Raw genomic sequence first — 21,185 nt, forward strand, 5'->3', positions numbered from 1 at the left:
TATTGAAAAAAAATTCAGATATATCCTGTTCATTCCTGGAGTATCTAGCACAGAAAAAGTATAATAAATCTATTTCTATGGAATATATTCTCATTCCACTATAGACTACAGATATATCCTGTTCATTCCTGCTGTATCTAGCACAGGAAAAGTGTTATACATCTGTTTCTATGGAATATATGTTCATTCCAGCAGAGAATACAGATATATCCTGTTCATTCCTGGTGTATCTAGCACAGGAAAAGTGTTATACATCTCTTTCTATGGAATAAATGCTCATTCCACTATACACTACAGATATATCCTGTTCATTCCTGCTGTATCTAGCACAGGAAAAGTGTTATACATCTGTTTCTATGGAATATTTGTTCATTCCACTATAGACTACAGATATGTCCTGTTCATTCCTGCTGTATCTAGCACAGGAAAAGTGTTATACATCTGTTTCTATGGAATATACGCTCATTCCACTATACACTACAGATATATCCTGTTCATTCCTGCTGTATCTAGCACAGGAAAAGTGTTATACATCTGTTTCTATGGAATATATGTTCATTCCACTATAGAATACAGACATATCCTGTTCATTCCAGTTCTTTTAAACCTAGAAAGCCCAGATAATCTTTATTTTACATCTTTCCCCATTTGTAATAATGTTCATTCTTTTTCTTTATTCTTTTTCTTCATTCTTTTTAGTATGTCCCCTAACCACTGAGCCGCCACCACACAGGCTCTTTATGTTCAACTATTGACAAACGAGGCCTATAACCACTCTTACACAGGGGGTCTCAGCTGTCTGTGTCCGTCCCTGCACAGAGTGATCACAAAATCATGTCTGATCGCAAGATTCTCCAGCTTATGTACAGTAGCAATAAATATAAAGGTATTTTTATGTTCACAAGAAATGTCTCCTATATTCTAACCATATTCCCTTTGTATAAAGTAAATGCAAAATGTATCAGAATTATATACATAACAAAACATACATTGTTGTGTTATTACAAACACTATAGAAACAAAGGTACTATTCCGTTATCGGGCCAGCAGCAGCGCATTTCAGCACCAGCTTTCGGGACAGCAGTTCAGTTCAGCAGCGGGAATTACAATGACATCCGAGGACTGCTGGCCCGATGCTTGTGCCCAGTAGCCAGTACATCAATGACCCCCCCTCCATCTCCTCCTCCTTCCAGTGCTGCCCCCCAGCTCTCCTTACATCTACCCCGTACCCTCTCCCCGCCACATGACTAAGCCGATGCTGGCCCGATGATAGAGGCCGTGCTTGTGTGTAGTAGGCAGTACATCGATCGATGCCCTCATCCTCCTCTTCCTTCCAGTGCTGCCCCCCAGCTCTTCTTACATCTGCCCCGTACCCTCTCCCTGTAATAGGCCTCACCGTAAATCTTGAGCAATGAATGCTACTAGATAGCCGCCGGACGCTGCAGAAAGTTTGTCCCTCCGGCTCGCTGTAGCTCACCGTTCCTATAGTCGGCGTGTTTCTTGTCAGGGCCTGGATTGAGCCCCGGTGTCTTTCCTTTCGGTCTCGGTACTAGCGCTGAGGTGAGGCCTAGTCGTGTGGCGGGGAGAGGGTACGGGGAAGATGTAAGGAGAGCTGGGGGGCAGCACTGGCAGGAGGAGAAGGATGGGGGAGGGGGGTCATCGATGTACTGGTTACTGGGCACAAGCATCGGGCCAGCAGTCCTCGGATGTCATTGTAATTCCCGCTGCTGAACTGCTGTCCCGAAAGCTGCTGCTGAACTGCGCTGCTGCTGGCCCGATAACGGAATAGTACCGAAACAAATGCAGCAATGAGATAACTATACTAAGGTTTGTATACAAAGCAATGATGCTTGGAGCTTTTCTTTACTTTATTTTTTTTATAAATTCTTTATTTATGTCAAAAATAGAAATAAACATACAAATAGTAGCCAGCAAACAAACTGTATAAAATACAGAAACAATCAGCACACTCAGGTGGAAGACAACACAATTGATAAGCTCATAGAGAAAGAAGCATATGCACACACAGAGGGAGAGAATAGGAGAGGGGGGTTAGAACAAAGAGAGGAGTACAAGGAATAGAGCGCAAGGAGGGGAGAGAGAACAAAATGAATTTATTAAATAAAAAAGGGGGTGGGAGGAAGGAAAGGACCAGAAGTTCCAGCAACACCACCATCGCAAGCAGCGTTCCTGAATTCCAATTCCACTCACGAGGTCTCTGTAATCCTGCAAACCCTGGAAAAAGACACGACATCCTGGTGGCAATGAAGGATTCATGCCTGTAACAGAGACGCACAGTAAGATCGTCCATGCCATGGATATCGCCCACCTTATGGATCCAAAATAGGAGTGAATGTGGAGCGGATGGTTGGGTCTACCCCAAACCTCGAAGTCCTTTACCTCAGCACACTTGTAAAAAATGTGCAATAGTGTCCCCTCCTCTGTACCATGCTGCCAGCACCCTGGAGGAAAACTGTCAGGAACACCCTTCTGACGGTGAAGAGCTACGGTACCGGCACCGATAGCTCTTCACCTGGGGCACATATTGTGAAAGCCGACAGCGCGCTGAATTCAGCGCAGTCGGCTTTCTACCTTTAGATGTCTTCTCCACGCCGCCGTTCAATAGTAATCCCAGTTTTCGTCGGTATGCAAATGAGTTCTCTTGCAGCACTGGGGGCGGTCCCCATCGCTCAAACAGCACTAGGGGTGTCCCCACTGCTGCGAGAGAACTCTCCAGAGCCGCCTCCATCTTCTTCTGAAACGTCCTCTCCCTGTGTTTTCTACCGTCCTGGGTTTCAATCTTCTAGGCCTCGGGCAGAGCCGACTGCGTATGCCCGGGCCACAAGAAAATGGCTGCTTACACCTGCTTACTGTATAGCGGCCACAAGGGAATGGTGTAAGGCCACAGTATGCTATTGTTGTGAACACATTGCTAAAGGACGCAAACCTGTTTTAGCGTTGCACTTGAGAAAGGGCTCGGCCTGAAACGAGTTGTGCTTTTAAACAATAAATTTGGAGAAATAGCGGTTTTTGGGATTATCAGTTTATTCCTGAGCGCACTTCAGCCAATCCCTACTCACCATCGTGGACGTCTGTCTCTTTGGTCTATTACCTGTTGCTGATCACGCTATCATGTTAGCGTTTAGGGAGAAGTTGCAGCCACCACCATTTGGGTTTAATATATGCTGTACCTGATGTTGTGACGGCTTTCACAACATCGTTAGGTAAGAGGACATTTTACTGATTTGTTACCAAATTGATGTCAATTTAATGACTACTCTATAATTCCGCTCGGTGTCTCCCACATCATAATGTCCTTTTTCCAGGTTGTCCTCCCACAGTATAATGTTCCCTTTCAAGGTTGCCTTCTCCCCCGTATAATGTCCCCCTTCCACATTTCCTCCCTGTATAATGACCCCTTTTCAGGTTGCCCCCTACCACAGTATCATGTCCCCTTTCCAGGTTGCCCCCTACCACAATATCATGTCCCCTTTCCAGGTTGCCCCCTACCACAATATCATGTCCCCTTTTCAGGTTGCCCCCTACCACAATATCATGTCCCCTTTCCAGGTTGCCCCCTATCACAATATCATGTCCCCTTTCCAGGTTGCCCCCTACCACAATATCATGTCCCCTTTTCAGGTTGCCCCCTACCACAGTATCATGTCCCCTTTTCAGGTTGCCCCCTACCACAATATCATGTCCCCTTTTCAGGTTGCCCCCTACCACAATATCATGTCCCCTTTTCAGGTTGCCCCCTATCACAATATCATGTCCCCTTTTCAGGTTGCCCCCTACCACAGTATCATGTCCCCTTTTCAGGTTGCCCCCTACCACAGTATCATGTCCCCTTTTCAGGTTGCCCCCTACCACAATATCATGTCCCCTTTTCAGGTTGCCCCCTACCACAATATCATGTCCCCTTTTCAGGTTGCCCCCTATCACAATATCATGTCCCCTTTTCAGGTTGCCCCCTACCACAATATCATGTCCCCTTTTCAGGTTGCCCCCTATCACAATATCATGTCCCCTTTCCAGGTTGCCCCCTACCACAGTATCATGTCTCCTTTTCAGGTTGCCCCCTACCACAATATCATGTCCCCTTTCCAGGTTGCCCCCTACCACAATATCATGTCCCCTTTCCAGGTTGCCCCCTACCACAGTATCATGTCCCCTTTCCGGGTTGCCCCCTACCACAATATCATGTCCCCTTTTCAGGTTGCCCCCTACCACAATATCATGTCCCCTTTTCAGGTTGCCCCCTACCACAATATCATGTCCCCTTTTCAGGTTGCCCCCTACCACAATATCATGTCCCCTTTCCGGGTTGCCCCCTACCACAATATCATGTCCCCTTTTCAGGTTGCCCCCTACCACAATATCATGTCCCCTTTTCAGGTTGCCCCCTACCACAATATCATGTCCCCTTTTCAGGTTGCCCCCTGTCACATTATCATGTCCCCTTTCCAGGTTGCCCCCTACCACAATATCATGTCCCCTTTTCAGGTTGCCCCCTACCACAATATCATGTCCCCTTTCCAGGTTGCCCCCTACCACAATATCATGTCCCCTTTCCAGGTTGCCCCCTACCACAATATCATGTCCCCTTTTCAGGTTGCCCCCTACCACAATATCATGTCCCCTTTTCAGGTTGCCCCCTACCACAATATCATGTCCCCTTTCCAGGTTGCCCCCTACCACAATATCATGTCCCCTTTTCAGGTTGCCCCCTACCACAATATCATGTCCCCTTTTCAGGTTGCCCCCTACCACAATATCATGTCCCCTTTTCAGGTTGCCCCCTACCACATTATCATGTCCCCTTTTCAGGTTGCCCCCTACCACAATATCATGTCCCCTTTCCAGGTTGCCCCCTACCACAATATCATGTCCCCTTTTCAGGTTGCCCCCTACCACAGTATCATGTCCCCTTTTCAGGTTGCCCCCTACCACAATATCATGTCCCCTTTCCAGGTTGCCCCTACCACAGTATCATGTCTCCTTTTCAGGTTGCCCCCTACCACAATATCATGTCCCCTTTTCAGGTTGCCCCCTACCACAATATCATGTCCCCTTTCCAGGTTGCCCCCTACCACAGTATCATGTCCCCTTTCCAGGTTGCCCCCTACCACAATATCATGTCCCCTTTTCAGGTTGCCCCCTACCACAATATCATGTCCCCTTTCCAGGTTGCCCCCTACCACAATATCATGTCCCCTTTTCAGGTTGCCCCCTACCACAATATCATGTCCCCTTTTCAGGTTGCCCCCTACCACAATATCATGTCCCCTTTTCAGGTTGCCCCCTACCACATTATCATGTCCCCTTTTCAGGTTGCCCCCTACCACAATATTATGTCCCCTTTCCAGGTTGCCCCCTACCACAGTATCATGTCCCCTTTCCAGGTTGCCCCCTACCACAATATCATGTCCCCTTTCCAGGTTGCCCCCTACCACAGTATCATGTCCCCTTTCCAGGTTGCCCCCTACCACAATATCATGTCCCCTTTTCAGGTTGCCCCCTACCACATTATCATGTCCCCTTTTCAGGTTGCCCCCTACCACAATATCATGTCCCCTTTCCAGGTTGCCCCCTACCACAATATCATGTCCCCTTTCCAGGTTGCCCCCTACCACAGTATCATGTCCCCTTTCCAGGTTGCCCCCTACCACAATATCATGTCCCCTTTTCAGGTTGCCCCCTACCACAATATCATGTCCCCTTTCTAGGTTGCCCCCTACCACAATATCATGTCCCCTTTTCAGGTTGCCCCCTACCACAATATCATGTCCCCTTTTCAGGTTGCCCCCTACCACAATATCATGTCCCCTTTTCAGGTTGCCCCCTACCACAATATCATGTCCCCTTTTCAGGTTGCCCCCTACCACAATATCATGTCCCCTTTTCAGGTTGCCCCCTACCACAATATCATGTCCCCTTTTCAGGTTGCCCCCTACCACAATATCATGTCCCCTTTTCAGGTTGCCCCCTACCACATTATCATGTCCCCTTTCCAGGTTGCCCCCTACCACAATATCATGTCCCCTTTCCAGGTTGCCCCCTACCACAATATCATGTCCCCTTTTCAGGTTGCCCCCTACCACAATATCATGTCCCCTTTTCAGGTTGCCCCCTACCACAATATCATGTCCCCTTTTCAGGTTGCCCCCTACCACATTATCATGTCCCCTTTTCAGGTTGCCCCCTACCACAATATCATGTCCCCTTTTCAGGTTGCCCCCTACCACATTATCATGTCCCCTTTCCAGGTTGCCCCCTACCACAATATCATGTCCCCTTTCCAGGTTGCCCCCTACCACAATATCATGTCCCCTTTTCAGGTTGCCCCCTACCACAATATCATGTCCCCTTTTCAGGTTGCCCCCTACCACAATATCATGTCCCCTTTTCAGGTTGCCCCCTACCACAATATCATGTCCCCTTTTCAGGTTGCCCCCTACCACAATATCATGTCCCCTTTTCAGGTTGCCCCCTACCACATTATCATGTCCCCTTTCCAGGTTGCCCCCTACCACAATATCATGTCCCCTTTCCAGGTTGCCCCTCCAGTCTATTTTCCCCTTTCCAGGTGCCCCATGCATCACCATAGTACTCCATTCATCTGCACCCAGAAGATGCAGGTGAGTTGGCATTGTTAAGTTCTGGGTGGCTTGGAACAGAGGGACGACCCTGAAAGGGTTGTCCCACAGGGTCCCCTACCATACGGCCTGGGGCAACACAAGTCAGACACACAAGGTGCAATGCACGTGTCTAAGGAGCTCAGTGCCCCGACCGTCTACGTCACAAGACGCAACCGTTACCACAGCAGCGCACACACTAAGCTATCTAGCGCCATCTAGCGCCTAATCCTCGCAGCTGCGCGCAGAGAACGAGGTGAAGGGGGTAAGATGGACTGATGGAATGCGACCAATCACAGAGCAGGAAGTCCTGAGACTGACCAATGAGAAGGAAGAGCGAGCAGGAACAGGAAGTAGCTGCGGCTGGAGAAAGATGAGAAGAGAGGAGCTGGCAGTGAGAGGATCAGTCTATGTGTGTACAGAGCCTTATGTGCTTGTGTCTATATACCGCCTGCTGACTGTCTATTACATTGTATGCGCTGGGTAGAGGGATGTAGTATAGCGGGAACCGGTCCTATGGACCTGTATACACTGCACGTCTTTTGTGCGGTTAGCTATGTCACATGGTTATTTCGCTTTCCAGTCCTGAGCCCATCACATGTGTATTGTAAGGCATTGCTGTATGTGGACCTGCTGACATACATGTACATGCACACATATGTGTATGGTAGCCAGGGCTGGGCAATCCTGCTATAAGCCTTTATGTGACATCATACAGCCATCTGATTGGTTAGGAGGGTTGGATTTCTTTCTAATTTGCATATGACAGACAAGGATGAGATGGCTGTGCAGTGCGTCGCATCTAATAAAATAAACGCAATTGTGTTGTGGCTGCGACTACGACACAATGGTCAGTGCGGCAGATATGGGATTGGTGCAGTCATGGTAATGGGCAAGTCACAGTGTGACTACATTCACTTTTATTAGATGTGATATATATATATATATATATATATATATATATATATACACACACACAGAGCACCACTACCATCTTAAGTCGCGAATAGTTGTTGGCCAGTGTCACTGTGCGGCCCTAGTCTTGGGGTATGATCAGGGTACATACTAGAGTGAAGGGGCACTGCTTGGTCTGCCATGGATCCAGTAGGGGGCGCTGCCTCCTGTGGCTGTTAGGGAGCCTTCACACGGTGTAATCGCACATGTATTTTTGCAAAATACGCCTGTAAAATGTCATTGAAGTCAATGGAAGTCTTATTTTTACACGTGTATTTTGCAAAAATACACACACGTTTACTCCATGTGAAGGCTCCCTTAGTATGAGACACCATCACACAAACCAGGTGGGTTAGGGTTATGGTTGCACATAGGAGAGACATAGTTAGAAATACCAAGGCTCCAGGTGTTTGCCGGGATGGGCTCCAGGTGCAGCTCGTCTGACCATTGAGCTAAGGCTCTTAATCCACGGCAGCAGCACCTGCCGCATCCACCGCACACCTGATATAAAGCGGCACAAGGAGCAGGTTAGCGCAGTTGGTTTTCTTGGTAAGTCTGACTAGATCTCTAGCAGCAGAGCCATGGAAGGTTGTTAAGATTCTGCTGTGGGTTCCCTTTGTGTGGATAAGAGCAGTAGACTGATCCCGGGTGTGCGGAAGGTGATGTGTCCATGACACTCTGCTGCTTAATGTTTCCTGTTCTTTAATAATTTTATTTATAGGGCACCATTCATTCTATGATGCTGTGTATTATATTATTTCTGTGGTTTACATACACTACACAAAACAAGTACAATACTAACAATGACCGACTGGCACAGTGGGGTAGAGGGCCCTGCCCGCGAGGGCTTACAGTCTATGAGGGAAGGGGGTAGAGACAGAAGGAGAGGGGGAGACTGTACAGATGGCGGTGCGGTGATAGTGTTATTGGAGGTTGTAGGCCTTCCTGAATAGGTGAGTCTTCAGGGCCTTCTTGAAGCCTGTGATTGTGGGGGTCAGTCTTATGTGTTTTGCTAAGGAGTTCCAGAATTTGGGGGGATGCACGAGAGAAATCTTGGAGACCTTTGTGTGGAGTAGGAGGTCTAAGTAATGCTGTGTTGTACTGATAGGTGACCAGGGCAGTGGAGTCTGGGTTGGAAAAAATTTAATTCAAATTAAAATTTTCACTCGTATTATACAATATTATTTTCTACACATCTTATGTTGTTCCTCTTATGGGAAGTCACTCGTTTTTAATGAATTGGAGACATTTATGAAGGAGTTGGGATTGGTAGTTTGGCCTTCATGTGACCACAGCTGCCAATTGTTATCTACCTTAAAGACAAAAGGATCAGACATGTTCATATGTAGCTGCCCAAACCTCTGGTGTCCTATCAGTGGACAGGTCCGATACACATTAGATGATCCTTCAGCTGGGTCAGTGGTCCTATAGAATTGTCCACAGGATGGGCAATATTGGCCTAGTGATCGGCAGAACTTTGTATCTGAACTTGCCCCATGCCATTAGATCACCATTGCACATGATCATCCTTTTACTTCTGTGGGTCTTCCAGGATTGTGGTCGCCCACCTTCCCATAGAAGTGAATTGGGCAGTTCCCTTGCAGAATTTGTTCTCATCATTGCTGGGTTCTCCGTGATTAGACAAATGTCATGAGTGCAAAAAAAAAAAAAAAAATCATCTTTGGCACATGCCCAGGAAAGTTCCTTGCACACTTATTACATGTGTCCATAATGTTCTTTGCACAAGTGTCTGCCAGAATCTTATCAATTTGCCAGTCTGCTATGCTTTCCTATATAGGATGTGTGTACTTTTTTTTATATATATATTTTATTTTGTTTTTTTTATCACTTTGTGAGTCAATAGCAGACCTCTAGCACTGTATGTCTATACTATACCATGTGTTGGAATACTCCTGATACAGACAAAACAGACAGACACATAAGTGATTGCTGATTTTGGAAATCTACTCAATGTCTTAATGTTGGTGACAAAGCATCTAGATCTGTGGCTCTACCTGAGCAGTAATATGTATTAAAGGGGTATATCCGTATTATATTGGTGACCCTCCACTCTTCAGCTGCTATTGCTCTTCCATGTTTGGAGTTACCAACAGCCTGACCTGTTGTGCTACAGCCACACTCACAAGAACATACTGAGCTGTAGAACTAGGCTTGTTGATTTTGAATGTGACTAAATCCGATTAGATACAATACCCATCTTAGTGATGCTGGGTGCAATATACATAGACTGAAGCTGTCCATAGGATATTGGTCTGACAGTTTGTATCTGTGAGGACTGTCACCTCCAATGAGTCAACATGCATGATAAATATGGAATAGGCAAAATAAGAATAAAAAAATAATTCAGCTTTAATTCCTTCAACATTTACAACTTCTACGTGTTATCTTGTTCCAGGGCCGTGAGTTTTGCTTTGGTGAAGATCGGAAGCCTTACAGATGTGAGATCGGATACTGCTGTGGAGACACTGAATGCTGCACATTCTATTATGAGCTGTGGTGTAAGTCTAAAATACTTCCCTATATCCTGAAATTGCTTGAAAAGCTAAAGGAGAGCACTGCAAGTGTCAAGTTGTTTCCGATAGATCTGTAAGTGATGGTGACGTCTAGGCCCGCACTTGCCATTTAGAGTGTAGGTAGATGCCCTGTCAATAGTTCTTAGAGTTGGAGACTGCAACATGCAGAAAGGATGCACGCAGCCAACGTTTAAGTACCCGGAATGGGTTATTTTGTCTGATTATTTATTGTGAAGGGAAGATGTGAGCTAGGAAGGGCAGTGTGGTGGCACAATATATGGCAGGATGGGCAATGTAAAGGATGGGGTAATGTGAAAGAAGAACATGGAACGGGTTGGACAATATTAAGTAAGATAGAAAGAGTGGTAGTTGAGTATGAGGCAGGATCAGCAGTTTGGAGGGAGAGGGCATGTGAAGCAAAATGGGCAGTGTGATTGCAAGAGCGTATGAGGCAATATGCGCAGTGTGGAGGGAGAGGGCATAGGAGGCGGGATGGGCAGTGTGGAGGGAGAGGGCACAGGAGGCGGGATGGGCGGTGTGGAGGGAGAGGGCATAGGAGGCGGGATGGGAGGTGTGGAGGGAGAGGGCAGGGTGGGCAGTGTGGAGGGAGAGGGCACAGGAGGCGGGATGGGCAGTGTGGAGGGAGAGGGCACAGGAGGCAGGATGGGGCAGTGTGGAGGGAGAGGGCATAGGAGGCAGGGTGGGCAGTGTGAAGGGAGAGGGCACAGGAGGCAGGATGGGCAGTGTGGAGGGAAAGGGCATAGGAGGCAGGGTGGGCAGTGTGGAGGGAGAGGGCACAGGAGGCGGGATGGGCAGTGTGGAGGGAGAGGGCACAGGAGGCGGGATGGGGCAGTGTGGAGGGAGAGGGCATAGGAGGCAGGGTGGGCAGTGTGAAGGGAGAGGGCACAGGAGGCAGGATGGGCAGTGTGGAGGGAAAGGGCATAGGAGGCAGGGTGGGCAGTGTGGAGGGAGAGGGCACAGGAGGCAGAGTGGGCAGTGTGGCGGGAGAGGGCATAGGAGGCAGGGTGGGCAGTGTGGAGGGAGAGGGCATAGGAGGCAGGATGGGCAGTGTGGAGGGAAAGGGCATAGGAGGCAGGGTGGGCAGTGTGGAGGGAGAGGGCACAGGAGGCAGGGTGGGCAGTGTGGAGGGAGAGGGCACAGGAGGCAGGATGGGCAGTGTGGAGGGAGAGGGCACAGGAGGCAGGATGGGCAGTGTGGAGGGAGAGGGCACAGGAGGCAGGATGGGCAGTGTGGAGGGAGAGGGCACAGGAGGCAGGATGGGGCAGTGTGGAGGGAGAGGGCACAGGAGGCAGGATGGGGCAGTGTGGAGGGAGAGGGCATAGGAGGCAGTGTGAAGGGAGAGGGCATAGGAGGTGGGATGGGCAGTGTGGAGGGAGAGGGCACAGGAGGCGGGATGGGCAGTGTGGAGGGAGAGGGCACAGGAGGCGGGATGGGCAGTGTGGAGGGAGAGGGCACAGGAGGCAGAGTGGGCAGTGTGGCGGGAGAGGGCATAGGAGGCAGGGTGGGCAGTGTGGAGGGAGAGGGCATAGGAGGCAGGGTGGGCAGTGTGGAGGGAAAGGGCATAGGAGGCAGGGTGGGCAGTGTGGAGGGAGAGGGCACAGGAGGCAGGGTGGGCAGTGTGGAGGGAGAGGGCACAGGAGGCAGGATGGGCAGTGTGGAGGGAGAGGGCACAGGAGGCAGGGTGGGCAGTGTGAAGGGAGAGGGCACAGGAGGCGGGATGGGCAGTGTGGAGGGAGAGGGCACAGGAGGCGGGATGGGCAGTGTGGAGGGAGAGGGCACAGGAGGCGGGATGGGCAGTGTGGAGGGAGAGGGCACAGGAGGCGGGGTGGGCAGTGTGGAGGGAAAGGGCACAGGAGGCAGGGTGGGCAGTGTGGAGGGAGAGGGCACAGGAGGCAGGATGGGGCAGTGTGGAGGGAGAGGGCATAGGAGGCAGGGTGGGCAGTGTGAAGGGAGAGGGCATAGGAGGCAGTGTGAAGGGAGAGGGCATAGGAGGTGGGATGGGCAGTGTGAAGGGAGCCGGCATAGGAGGTGGGATGGGCAGTGTGGAGGGAGAGGGCACAGGAGGCGGGATGGGCAGTGTGGAGGGAGAGGGCACAGGAGGCAGGATGGGCAGTGTGGTGGGAGAGGGCACAGGAGGCGGGATGGGCAGTGTGGTGGGAGAGGGCACAGGAGGCGGGATGGGCAGTGTGGAGGGAGAGGGCACAGGAGGCAGGATGGGGCAGTGTGGAGGGAGAGGGCATAGGAGGCAGGGTGGGCAGTGTGAAGGGAGAGGGCACAGGAGGCAGGGTGGGCAGTGTGGAGGGAAAGGGCATAGGAGGCAGGGTGGGCAGTGTGGAGGGAGAGGGCACAGGAGGCAGGGTGGGCAGTGTGGAGGGAGAGGGCACAGGAGGCAGAGTGGGCAGTGTGGCGGGAGAGGGCATAGGAGGCAGGGTGGGCAGTGTGGAGGGAGAGGGCATAGGAGGCAGGATGGGCAGTGTGGAGGGAAAGGGCATAGGAGGCAGGGTGGGCAGTGTGGAGGGAGAGGGCACAGGAGGCAGGGTGGGCAGTGTGGAGGGAGAGGGCACAGGAGGCAGGGTGGGCAGTGTGGAGGGAGAGGGCACAGGAGGCAGGGTGGGCAGTGTGGAGGGAGAGGGCACAGGAGGCAGGGTGGGCAGTGTGGAGGGAGAGGGCACAGGAGGCAGGGTGGGCAGTGTGGAGGGAGAGGGCACAGGAGGCAGGGTGGGCAGTGTGGAGGGAGAGGGCACAGGAGGCAGGATGGGCAGTGTGGAGGGAGAGGGCACAGGAGGCAGGATGGGCAGTGTGGAGGGAGAGGGCACAGGAGGCAGGATGGGCAGTGTGGAGGGAGAGGGCACAGGAGGCAGGATGGGCAGTGTGGAGGGAGAGGGCACAGGAGGCAGGATGGGCAGTGTGGAGGGAGAGGGCACAGGAGGCGGGATGGGCAGTGTGGCGGGAGAGGGCATAGGAGGCAGGATGGGCAGTGTGGCGGGAGAGGGCATAGGAGGCAGGATGGGCAGTGTGGAGGGAGAGGGCATAGGAGGCAGGATGGGCAGTGTGGAGGTAAAGCATATGAGTCAGTGTGGAGGAAGACTGCATAAGAGGCAGGGTGGGAGGTGTGGTGGGAGAGGGCATAGGAGGCAGGATGGGCAGTGTGGAGGGAGAGGGCACAGGAGGCAGGATGGGGCAGTGTGGAGGGAGAGGGCATAGGAGGCAGGATGGGGCAGTGTGGAGGGAGAGGGCATAGGAGGCAGGATGGGGCAGTGTGGAGGGAGAGGGCATAGGAGGCAGGGTGGGCAGTGTGAAGGGAGAGGGCATAGGAGGCAGTGTGAAGGGAGAGGGCACAGGAGGCGGGATGGGCAGTGTGGAGGGAGAGGGCACAGGAGGCAGGATGGGGCAGTGTGGAGGGAGAGGGCACAGGAGGCAGGATGGGGCAGTGTGGAGGGAGAGGGCACAGGAGGCAGGATGGGGCAGTGTGGAGGGAGAGGGCATAGGAGGCAGGGTGGGCAGTGTGAAGGGAGAGGGCATAGGAGGCAGTGTGAAGGGAGAGGGCATAGGAGGTGGGATGGGCAGTGTGAAGGGAGCCGGCATAGGAGGTGGGATGGGCAGTGTGGAGGGAGAGGGCATAGGAGGCGGGATGGGCAGTGTGGAGGGAGAGGGCACAGGAGGCAGGATGGGCAGTGTGGCGGGAGAGGGCACAGGAGGCAGGATGGGCAGTGTGGCGGGAGAGGGCATAGGAGGCAGGATGGGCAGTGTGGCGGGAGAGGGCATAGGAGGCAGGATGGGCAGTGTGGCGGGAGAGGGCATAGGAGGCAGGATGGGCAGTGTGGAGGGAGAGGGCATAGGAGGCAGGATGGGCAGTGTGGCGGGAGAGGGCAGAGGAGGCAGGATGGGCAGTGTGGCGGGAGAGGGCAGAGGAGGCAGGATGGGCAGTGTGGAGGTAAAGCATATGAGTCAGTGTGGAGGAAGACTGCATAAGAGGCAGGGTGGGAGGTGTGGAGGGAAGAGGGCATAGGAGGTGGGATGGGCAGTGTGGATTGAGAGGGCATAGGAGGCAATATGGGCAGTGTGGAGGTAAAGCATAAGAGGCAGGGTGGACAGTGTGGAGGGAGAGGGCAGAGGAGGCAGTGTGGCGGGAGAAGGGATAGGAGGCAGGATGGGCAGTGTGGAGGGAGAGGACATATGAGGCAGGCTGGCTACAGCTCTTGTTATAAGGAGTAGAGTATAAGACCAGATTTCCAGTATACAAGTAAGCTGATATTGCACAACAAGCAGATTGTGATACAAATAACCATTTACTCAATGTTAATAAAATCAAGTGATAAAACTTTTCCCAGTAAACATGTAGACGTACTGAATCCAGCTGTCACCTCTGAGGCTTTTGTAATGCTTATTCCTTTCTGTTCAGGGTTCTGGCTGGCCTGGACTCTTATTATCCTCGCCGGTTGTTGCTGCGCTTATCGCCACCGCAGATTTAAACTGAGACATCAACAAGAGCAAAGACAACGTGAGATCAGTCTCATGGCTTACCAGGGGGTCGCTCCATCCACATCTGCTGCTACTGCCTTAGGTATGGAGGACCATCAGTTTATCTAGCAAATGATATGAATGAGAGGTGACCATATATTGAGAGGCTGTACCTGCGCCCCATGTACAATAGCAACTGTCTTGTTAGAACATAACTGGCTGCTTTCTCCTTCCTGTAGACATCGTACAGTACGGAGAGATCCCCAGCTTATTTCTTTCCTATAGGCCATATCTTGGTTTATGTCTGAATACTTTGAAAGGAATTGCTACGTATGCCATCCATGAAAATATGGATGGGCTATGTATATAATCTGCAGATGTGTGAATGTAGCCTACTGACTGTTACTGTTCCTCTTGTCAAAGGGGTGTGAGCCTGCACCATCTGATACTGCCACTACTAAGTGGACATTGTCAGACTCCCTGTAGGCGCTGTAGTCACAGTCTGACCTAATAGAACGGAGCTAGAAAGGTTTTTAGTAATTTTACATGTCTTATGACAAAAAACGTTTACTGCTGGAGCTGTGTGGACTCTTTTTACAGTGAATTGCAGTTTTTATTGGTACCATTTTGGAGTCCATATCACTTTGAGTCCTGGCCTAGTAGTCTTAGATCTATAGCAAATCTCGGGGTCCTTGGTCAGATTCCTTAGATGTCAGGGTTGCATACAGTTAAACTGGCCATACAGATTAGATGAATTTTGGACAAAGTTACTGTTTTTGCCAGTTCTACCCAAACCCTTGTGTATGGGGTCCTCAGCACCCCCATTCCTTTGTTCTTACTGGTGATATGCAGATGTTTGTTTGTTTTTGTCTTGCAGAGCAATGGCCCAACTGCAAACTGCCTACCTATGAGGAAGTGACGCAAGACCCTCCTACACCTCCACCACCTTATTGTGAAGTTGTGGATGAGACGCCCGCTGGTCTTGTTCCTCCAGTCCATGCCACAGGAGAGGACAGGTCATGGTCTCCCCAAGAGGAACCTTCCCCTGAGGTAGCAGAGGGATCTGCTGAAGATCAGCAACATGACATTGTAGACCAAGGGAGCTCAAGTGCCTTACAGAGAAGACGTCACGTGACGGGGGACTCGGGGATTGTAATGTGTGATGAGAAAGTGGCCTGTCTCAGTGATAGAGAGGAGAGAGAAGACAAGACTGACATATGTCCTAGAGTATATGTGAGTGTGGAGACCGAAATCTCATCTGCTGAGTAGTAGATGGACACGTGTGTACCTAATGTCTATCTGGTCTTTAAGCTGTAGTGGGCAGATATGATAAGGGGCTGTATCACAAAGACATTTACTTCCAAGGGCTGTTACTCAGGGGGAGCAGAGGCCTCGCCAACCCTGACAACCCTCTATTTCCTGGCACTATCCTTGCACTGATGGCATCTTCTTACAGAGCTTTTGCACTTTGTTTTGTATGTTTGTCAGCGGATTTCATGAAGAATCCAAGTTTTTGTTTCCTTATTATTTTTTGTATAATGTTAGACACATTTTGTTATAGAGATGAGGACGCGAAGTAATATCGTATTTACCAGAACATGGTCTCACACATGACAAATGTCTGCTTAACAAAAGGGAATACTGAAAAATAAACCAGCTGAATTCAACAAGCTTATTTAATTTTCTTCTTTGGGGGAGGGGGATGTATTTTAAAGGGGTCTGCCTGGATTATGTTATATGCAGTTTTACATTATCCTATACAGGGATGTAGACAATGTTTGACATAAGCAATACAATATAGACTCTTAAAAATGGCTGAAATTTCCATCCAGTTGGGAAAAGCTATAAGCAGCTGCAGCACTTATCTCTTCCTCCTCAAGAAGCTGACACCAATATATTTAGACTTGCTGTCCATGTATGATAATATCTAGCTTACTCCGCTGACTTGTATTGAGTGACAGCGTTCTGTGCACATAGAGCTGTGGGCGAGGTAATCGGGACTCTCCATGTCTCCTAAAGTCCCATGTACATGACTGTAGTTTTCTGTATACTGTCCTCAATTGCAGATAGTATACAGAGCTATTTATTGCTATCCCTGCCCCCCCTTTCCCCCATACGCACCTTCATTGCTCTTAATGCAGAAACTATCCAGAAATTATGGAGCAGATCCTATTCTTGTCCATATTTGTGGCACAGGCTCACAGATACGAGCGTATGGGATCTGTGATGTTTATAAACTGACCCTGCTAAACTATGGATTGGGTCTCCCCAAGGGTCAGGAACCCCATGAGCACAGTGCTAACAGCTGCTGGTGTCTGCAGAGACATGATAGGTTCAGGTCCCAATCTTGTAGCCATCGTATTAGGAAAAGTTTGATGCAGTGACATTTGATATTGGCCGCTGTATGCCCACGGGCAGCATTGGGAGTAGGTGTTAGCTGTCAGATACAGTTAACACCCTGCTCCACAACCAACAATCAGCTGGGCTCAGATTGGGGGTTCCACAATGCCAAATGTACCCCCGTGGTAAGATCGGGGTGGGGGAGTGCCCATATGTATCTTCTGGGGTCTGGCTAGTGACCCCCAGGCTGCTAGGTGCCCCCAGTACCTGGTTGATCCTGCTGAGAACTGAAGAAATCATAGGCTGAGAACTGAGGAAGTCATAGGCTGCCTTCCTCTATAGACTACACGTGTACTGCAGTCTATAGTTCTGAGCCAGTGGTCAGTGCATTGCTGGTTCAGGTCCCCTAGTGGGAAATCACTAAAGTGAAAAGTGATAAAAAAAAGCTTATGTACCCCAAAACGGTACCAATAAAAATCAGATCGTCCTGTAAAAATAAGCCTTTACCCAACTGTTAACCAAAAAAATATTACTACACAACTCAGAAGATGGCGATGCAAAAATAGATTTGTCCCCAAAGGGACTTCTGTTCTGTAAAACCAGTAGTGCACAAAAAATCAAAAATAATGTAAATGAGGTATCGCCGTAATCATACCGACCCGCTGAATGAAGGTGATATGTTACGTTGTACAGTACTGTGTGGGGGAGAAAAAAAAATGGTAAAACACAATGTGAAGACAACCTCCCCTCCCAATTCACCAAATCATTAGTACATCGGTGTATACCCCAGATGTAGAGCCTATGAGTGAAAATAAACCAGAACTGACTCCAGAGTGACACCCCCCCCCCCCTTTGTCAAATCATAGGAGCTATTGGGGACATAGTAGGGAATTTGGGGTTTCCAATGTTCTCCGCACTGCTTATATGTTCCCTCTTCACCATCCGCTGTGCAGTCATGTCTGGGATACTAATACTCACTACACCCCCTGATAAATTAATTGAGGGGTGCAGTTCTTTGGTTTTTGGATGCCGTTACACTTTTGCAGAACCCTGAAATGTCAGTAAAGTGGAATCCCCTGATATTTGACCCCATTTTGGAAACTACACCCCTGAAGGATTCTATCCAGAGGTACAGAGAGCATTTTTAACCTCTAAGTGCTGCATTGATTAACTTTCTAGAAATGAATACGCAGCTGATGGTGAAAGGTGAATGACAATTTTTCCAGGAATACGTCATTTCAGCCGTTGTGCCCGGGATACGGCTTAACAGTTTTTGGAGTGTGTGTCTCTTCTGACATAAGCTGGGTACATCATATGGGGCACTGAAATGGCGTATCCATGGAAAAATTACAATTTTCACTGTTAAGGGTTGTACTTTCCAGAGTGGGGTTGGTGTGTGCCCAAACAGCAGTCTACACCCACATATCCAACTTCTTTCTCTAATGATATAAAGTGGGTATTGGGCACAGAAATGGCAGATTTCTATCAAAATGTAAATTTTCACTTTGTAGATTAATTTTCAGGCTCAAAATGATAATACCCCTTGAAAAATTCTTTGAGGGATGTAGTTTCTAAAATGGTCACTTTTGGGGGTTTTCCATTGTATTAGTTACTTAGGGGCTCTGCAAATGTGACATGGCACCTGAAAACTATTCCAGCAAAATCTGCCCTCTAAAATCCAATGAGTGCTCTTTCCATTCTGAGTCCCACCATGTACCCATACTGCAGATTACAACCATATGTGGGGGTATAGCCACGTTCATGAGCAATTGTTTAACAAACTGTGGGGGGCTTTTTCACCTTTTAATCCCTTGTGAAAATGAAACATTTTGGGGGAAAAAAAGTGACACTTCATTTACACATCACAATGTTAATAAAATCTGTGAAAAGGCTGTCGGGTCAAAATGCTCAGTATACCCTTTGATACATTCTGTAAGGGGTGTAGTTTTCAAAATGGGGTCACTTTTTGGGGGTTTCCCTGGTATTTTAGGGGCTCTGCAAATGAGACATGGTGCCTGAAAACTATTCCAGCAACATCTGCTTTTCAAACACCCAGTGTCGCCCCATCCCTTCTGTGCACTGCCCTGTTCCCAAAGATCAGTTTACCCCCACATGTGGGGTATATCTGTGCTCTCGAGAAATTTCATAAACTGGCAGATGCATTTTGTCCTTAACCCTGTGTGTTAATTTTAGGGCTAAATAAATGTATTAAAAAAAATGAAATGTCACCCCCATATTTTTAATTTCTGTGAAATGCTTAAAGGGGCTCTATCAGCAAAATCCTGCTGATAGAGCCCCACATATGCATGAATAGACTTTAAAAAGGCTATTCAGGCACCGCTAATGTTATATTAAACTTTTCCCCCCCACACCGGTTTTAAAATAACCTAAAAAAGAATATGATCTACTTACGGATCGGGCACGCTGGGCGGGCATTCAGGGTGTGTCTTCTTCTTCATCCATGCCTTCTTGTTCCTCCGATGTCCTCGGGTCCTGTCCTCCTTCGGCGCTCGCGAACTGACATTGATAAAAAAAAAAAATGCCCTGGGCGCATGCGCAGTTGCCGTAGTAGAAGCCACATGCTACTGCGCATGCACCCAGGGCATTTTTTTTTTTTTTTATCAATATCAGTTCGCGAGTGCCGGAGGAGGATGGGACCCGAGGACATCGGAGGAAGAAGACGCGTGGATGAAGAAGACGGCGCACCCTGAATGCCCGCCCACCATGCGTAAGTAGATCATATTCTTTTTTAGGGTATTATTTTAAAACTGGGGGGTAGTTTAATATAACTTTAGCGGTGCCTGAATAGCCTTTTTAAAGGCTATTCACGCATATGTGGGGCTCTATCAGCAGGATTTTGCTGATAGAGCCCCTTTAAAGGGTTAACACGCTATCTTCTATAATCTTCTCTCCCTCTATCATATAACCCTATATATCACAGAGCTCAGCTTCTCTCCCTCTGTCATATAACCCTATATATCACAGAGCTCAGCTTCTCTCCTGCTATCATATAACCCTATATATCACAGAGCTCAGCTTCTCTCTTCTATCCTATAACCCTATATACCATACAGCTCAGCTTCTCTCCCTCTATCATATAACCCTATATATCACACAGCTCAGCTTCTCTCCCTGTCATATAACCCTATATATCACAGAGCTCAGCTTCTCTCCCTCTGTCATATAACCCTATATCTCACAGAGCTCAGCTTCTCTCCTCTATCCTATAACCCTATATATCATACAGCTCAGCTTCTCTTCTATCCTATAAATCACAGAGCTCATCTTCTCTCCTCTATCCTATAACCCTATATATCATACAGCTCAGCTTCTCTCTTCTATCCTATAATCCTATATATCACAGTGCTCAGCTTCTCTCTTCTATCCTATAACCCTATATACCATACAGCTCAGCTTCTCTCCTATAACCCTATATATCACAGAGCTTAGCCTCTCTTCTCTATCCTATAACCCTATATATCAGAGCTCAGCTTCTCTCCTCTATCCTATAACTCTATATATCACAGAGCTCAGCTTCTCTATCCTATAACCCTATATATCAGAGCTCAGCTTCTTTCCTCTATCCTATAACCCTATATACCATACAGCTCAGCTTCTCTCCTCTATCCTATAACCCTATATATCACAGAGCTCAGCTTCTCTACTCTATCCTATAACCCTATATATCACAGAGCTCAGCTTCTCTCCTCTATCCTATAATCCTATATATCACAGAGTTCAGCTTCTCTCCTCTATCCTATAACCCTATATACCATACAGCTCAGCTTCTCTCCTATAACCCTATATATCACAGAGCTTAGCCTCTCTCCTCTATCCTATAACCCTATATATCACAGAGCTTAGCCTCTCTCCTCTATCCTATATATCACAGAGCTCAGCTTCTCTACTCTATCCTATAACCCTATATATCACAGACCTCATCTGCATTAAAGGGATCCTATCATTTAAACTAAATTTTTTCTGCCTACCACGTAGGAATAGCCTTAAGAAAAGCTATTTTTCACCTACCTTTAGATGTCATCTCCGCGCCGCCGTTCAGTATATAATCCAGTTTTTGTCGGTATGCAAATGAGTTCTCTCGCAGCACTGGGGGCGTCCTCAATGCTGCGAGAGAACTCTCCAGCGACGCCTCCATCTTCTTCAGGAACGGGTTCTTCAGGCGTCTTCTTCTGGGGGTGGCTTCGAACTTCTAGGCCTCGGGCAAAGCCGACTGCGC

The 21,185-nt window shown here is 49.0% G+C and overlaps 1 protein-coding gene across 1 annotated transcript; it reads left to right on the forward strand.

The window, feature by feature from the left end:
- The first annotated feature begins 6,977 nt into the window (after positions 1–6,977).
- Positions 6,978–16,278, forward strand: LOC142202668 (uncharacterized). The gene is made up of 4 exons (XM_075272915.1): positions 6,978–7,050; positions 10,009–10,111; positions 14,550–14,711; positions 15,486–16,278. Exons 1-4 carry the CDS (start codon positions 7,012–7,014, stop codon positions 15,875–15,877), a joined length of 696 nt encoding a protein of 231 aa, XP_075129016.1. The 5' UTR covers positions 6,978–7,011; the 3' UTR covers positions 15,878–16,278.
- Positions 16,279–21,185: the final 4,907 nt, after the last annotated feature.

Source organism: Leptodactylus fuscus, chromosome 5 (assembly GCF_031893055.1).
Source record: "Leptodactylus fuscus isolate aLepFus1 chromosome 5, aLepFus1.hap2, whole genome shotgun sequence".
NCBI lineage: Eukaryota > Metazoa > Chordata > Amphibia > Anura > Leptodactylidae > Leptodactylus > Leptodactylus fuscus.

Coding starts and splice junctions, on each gene's coding strand:
- LOC142202668 (XM_075272915.1), top strand. CDS start 7,012: ATGAGAAGAGAGGAGCTGGCAGTGAGAGGATCAGTCTAT. Junction 10,112..14,549: donor ATTCTATTATGAGCTGTGGT/GTAAGTCTAAAA, acceptor CTTTCTGTTCAG/GGTTCTGGCTGGCCTGGACT. Junction 14,712..15,485: donor ATCTGCTGCTACTGCCTTAG/GTATGGAGGACC, acceptor TTTGTCTTGCAG/AGCAATGGCCCAACTGCAAA.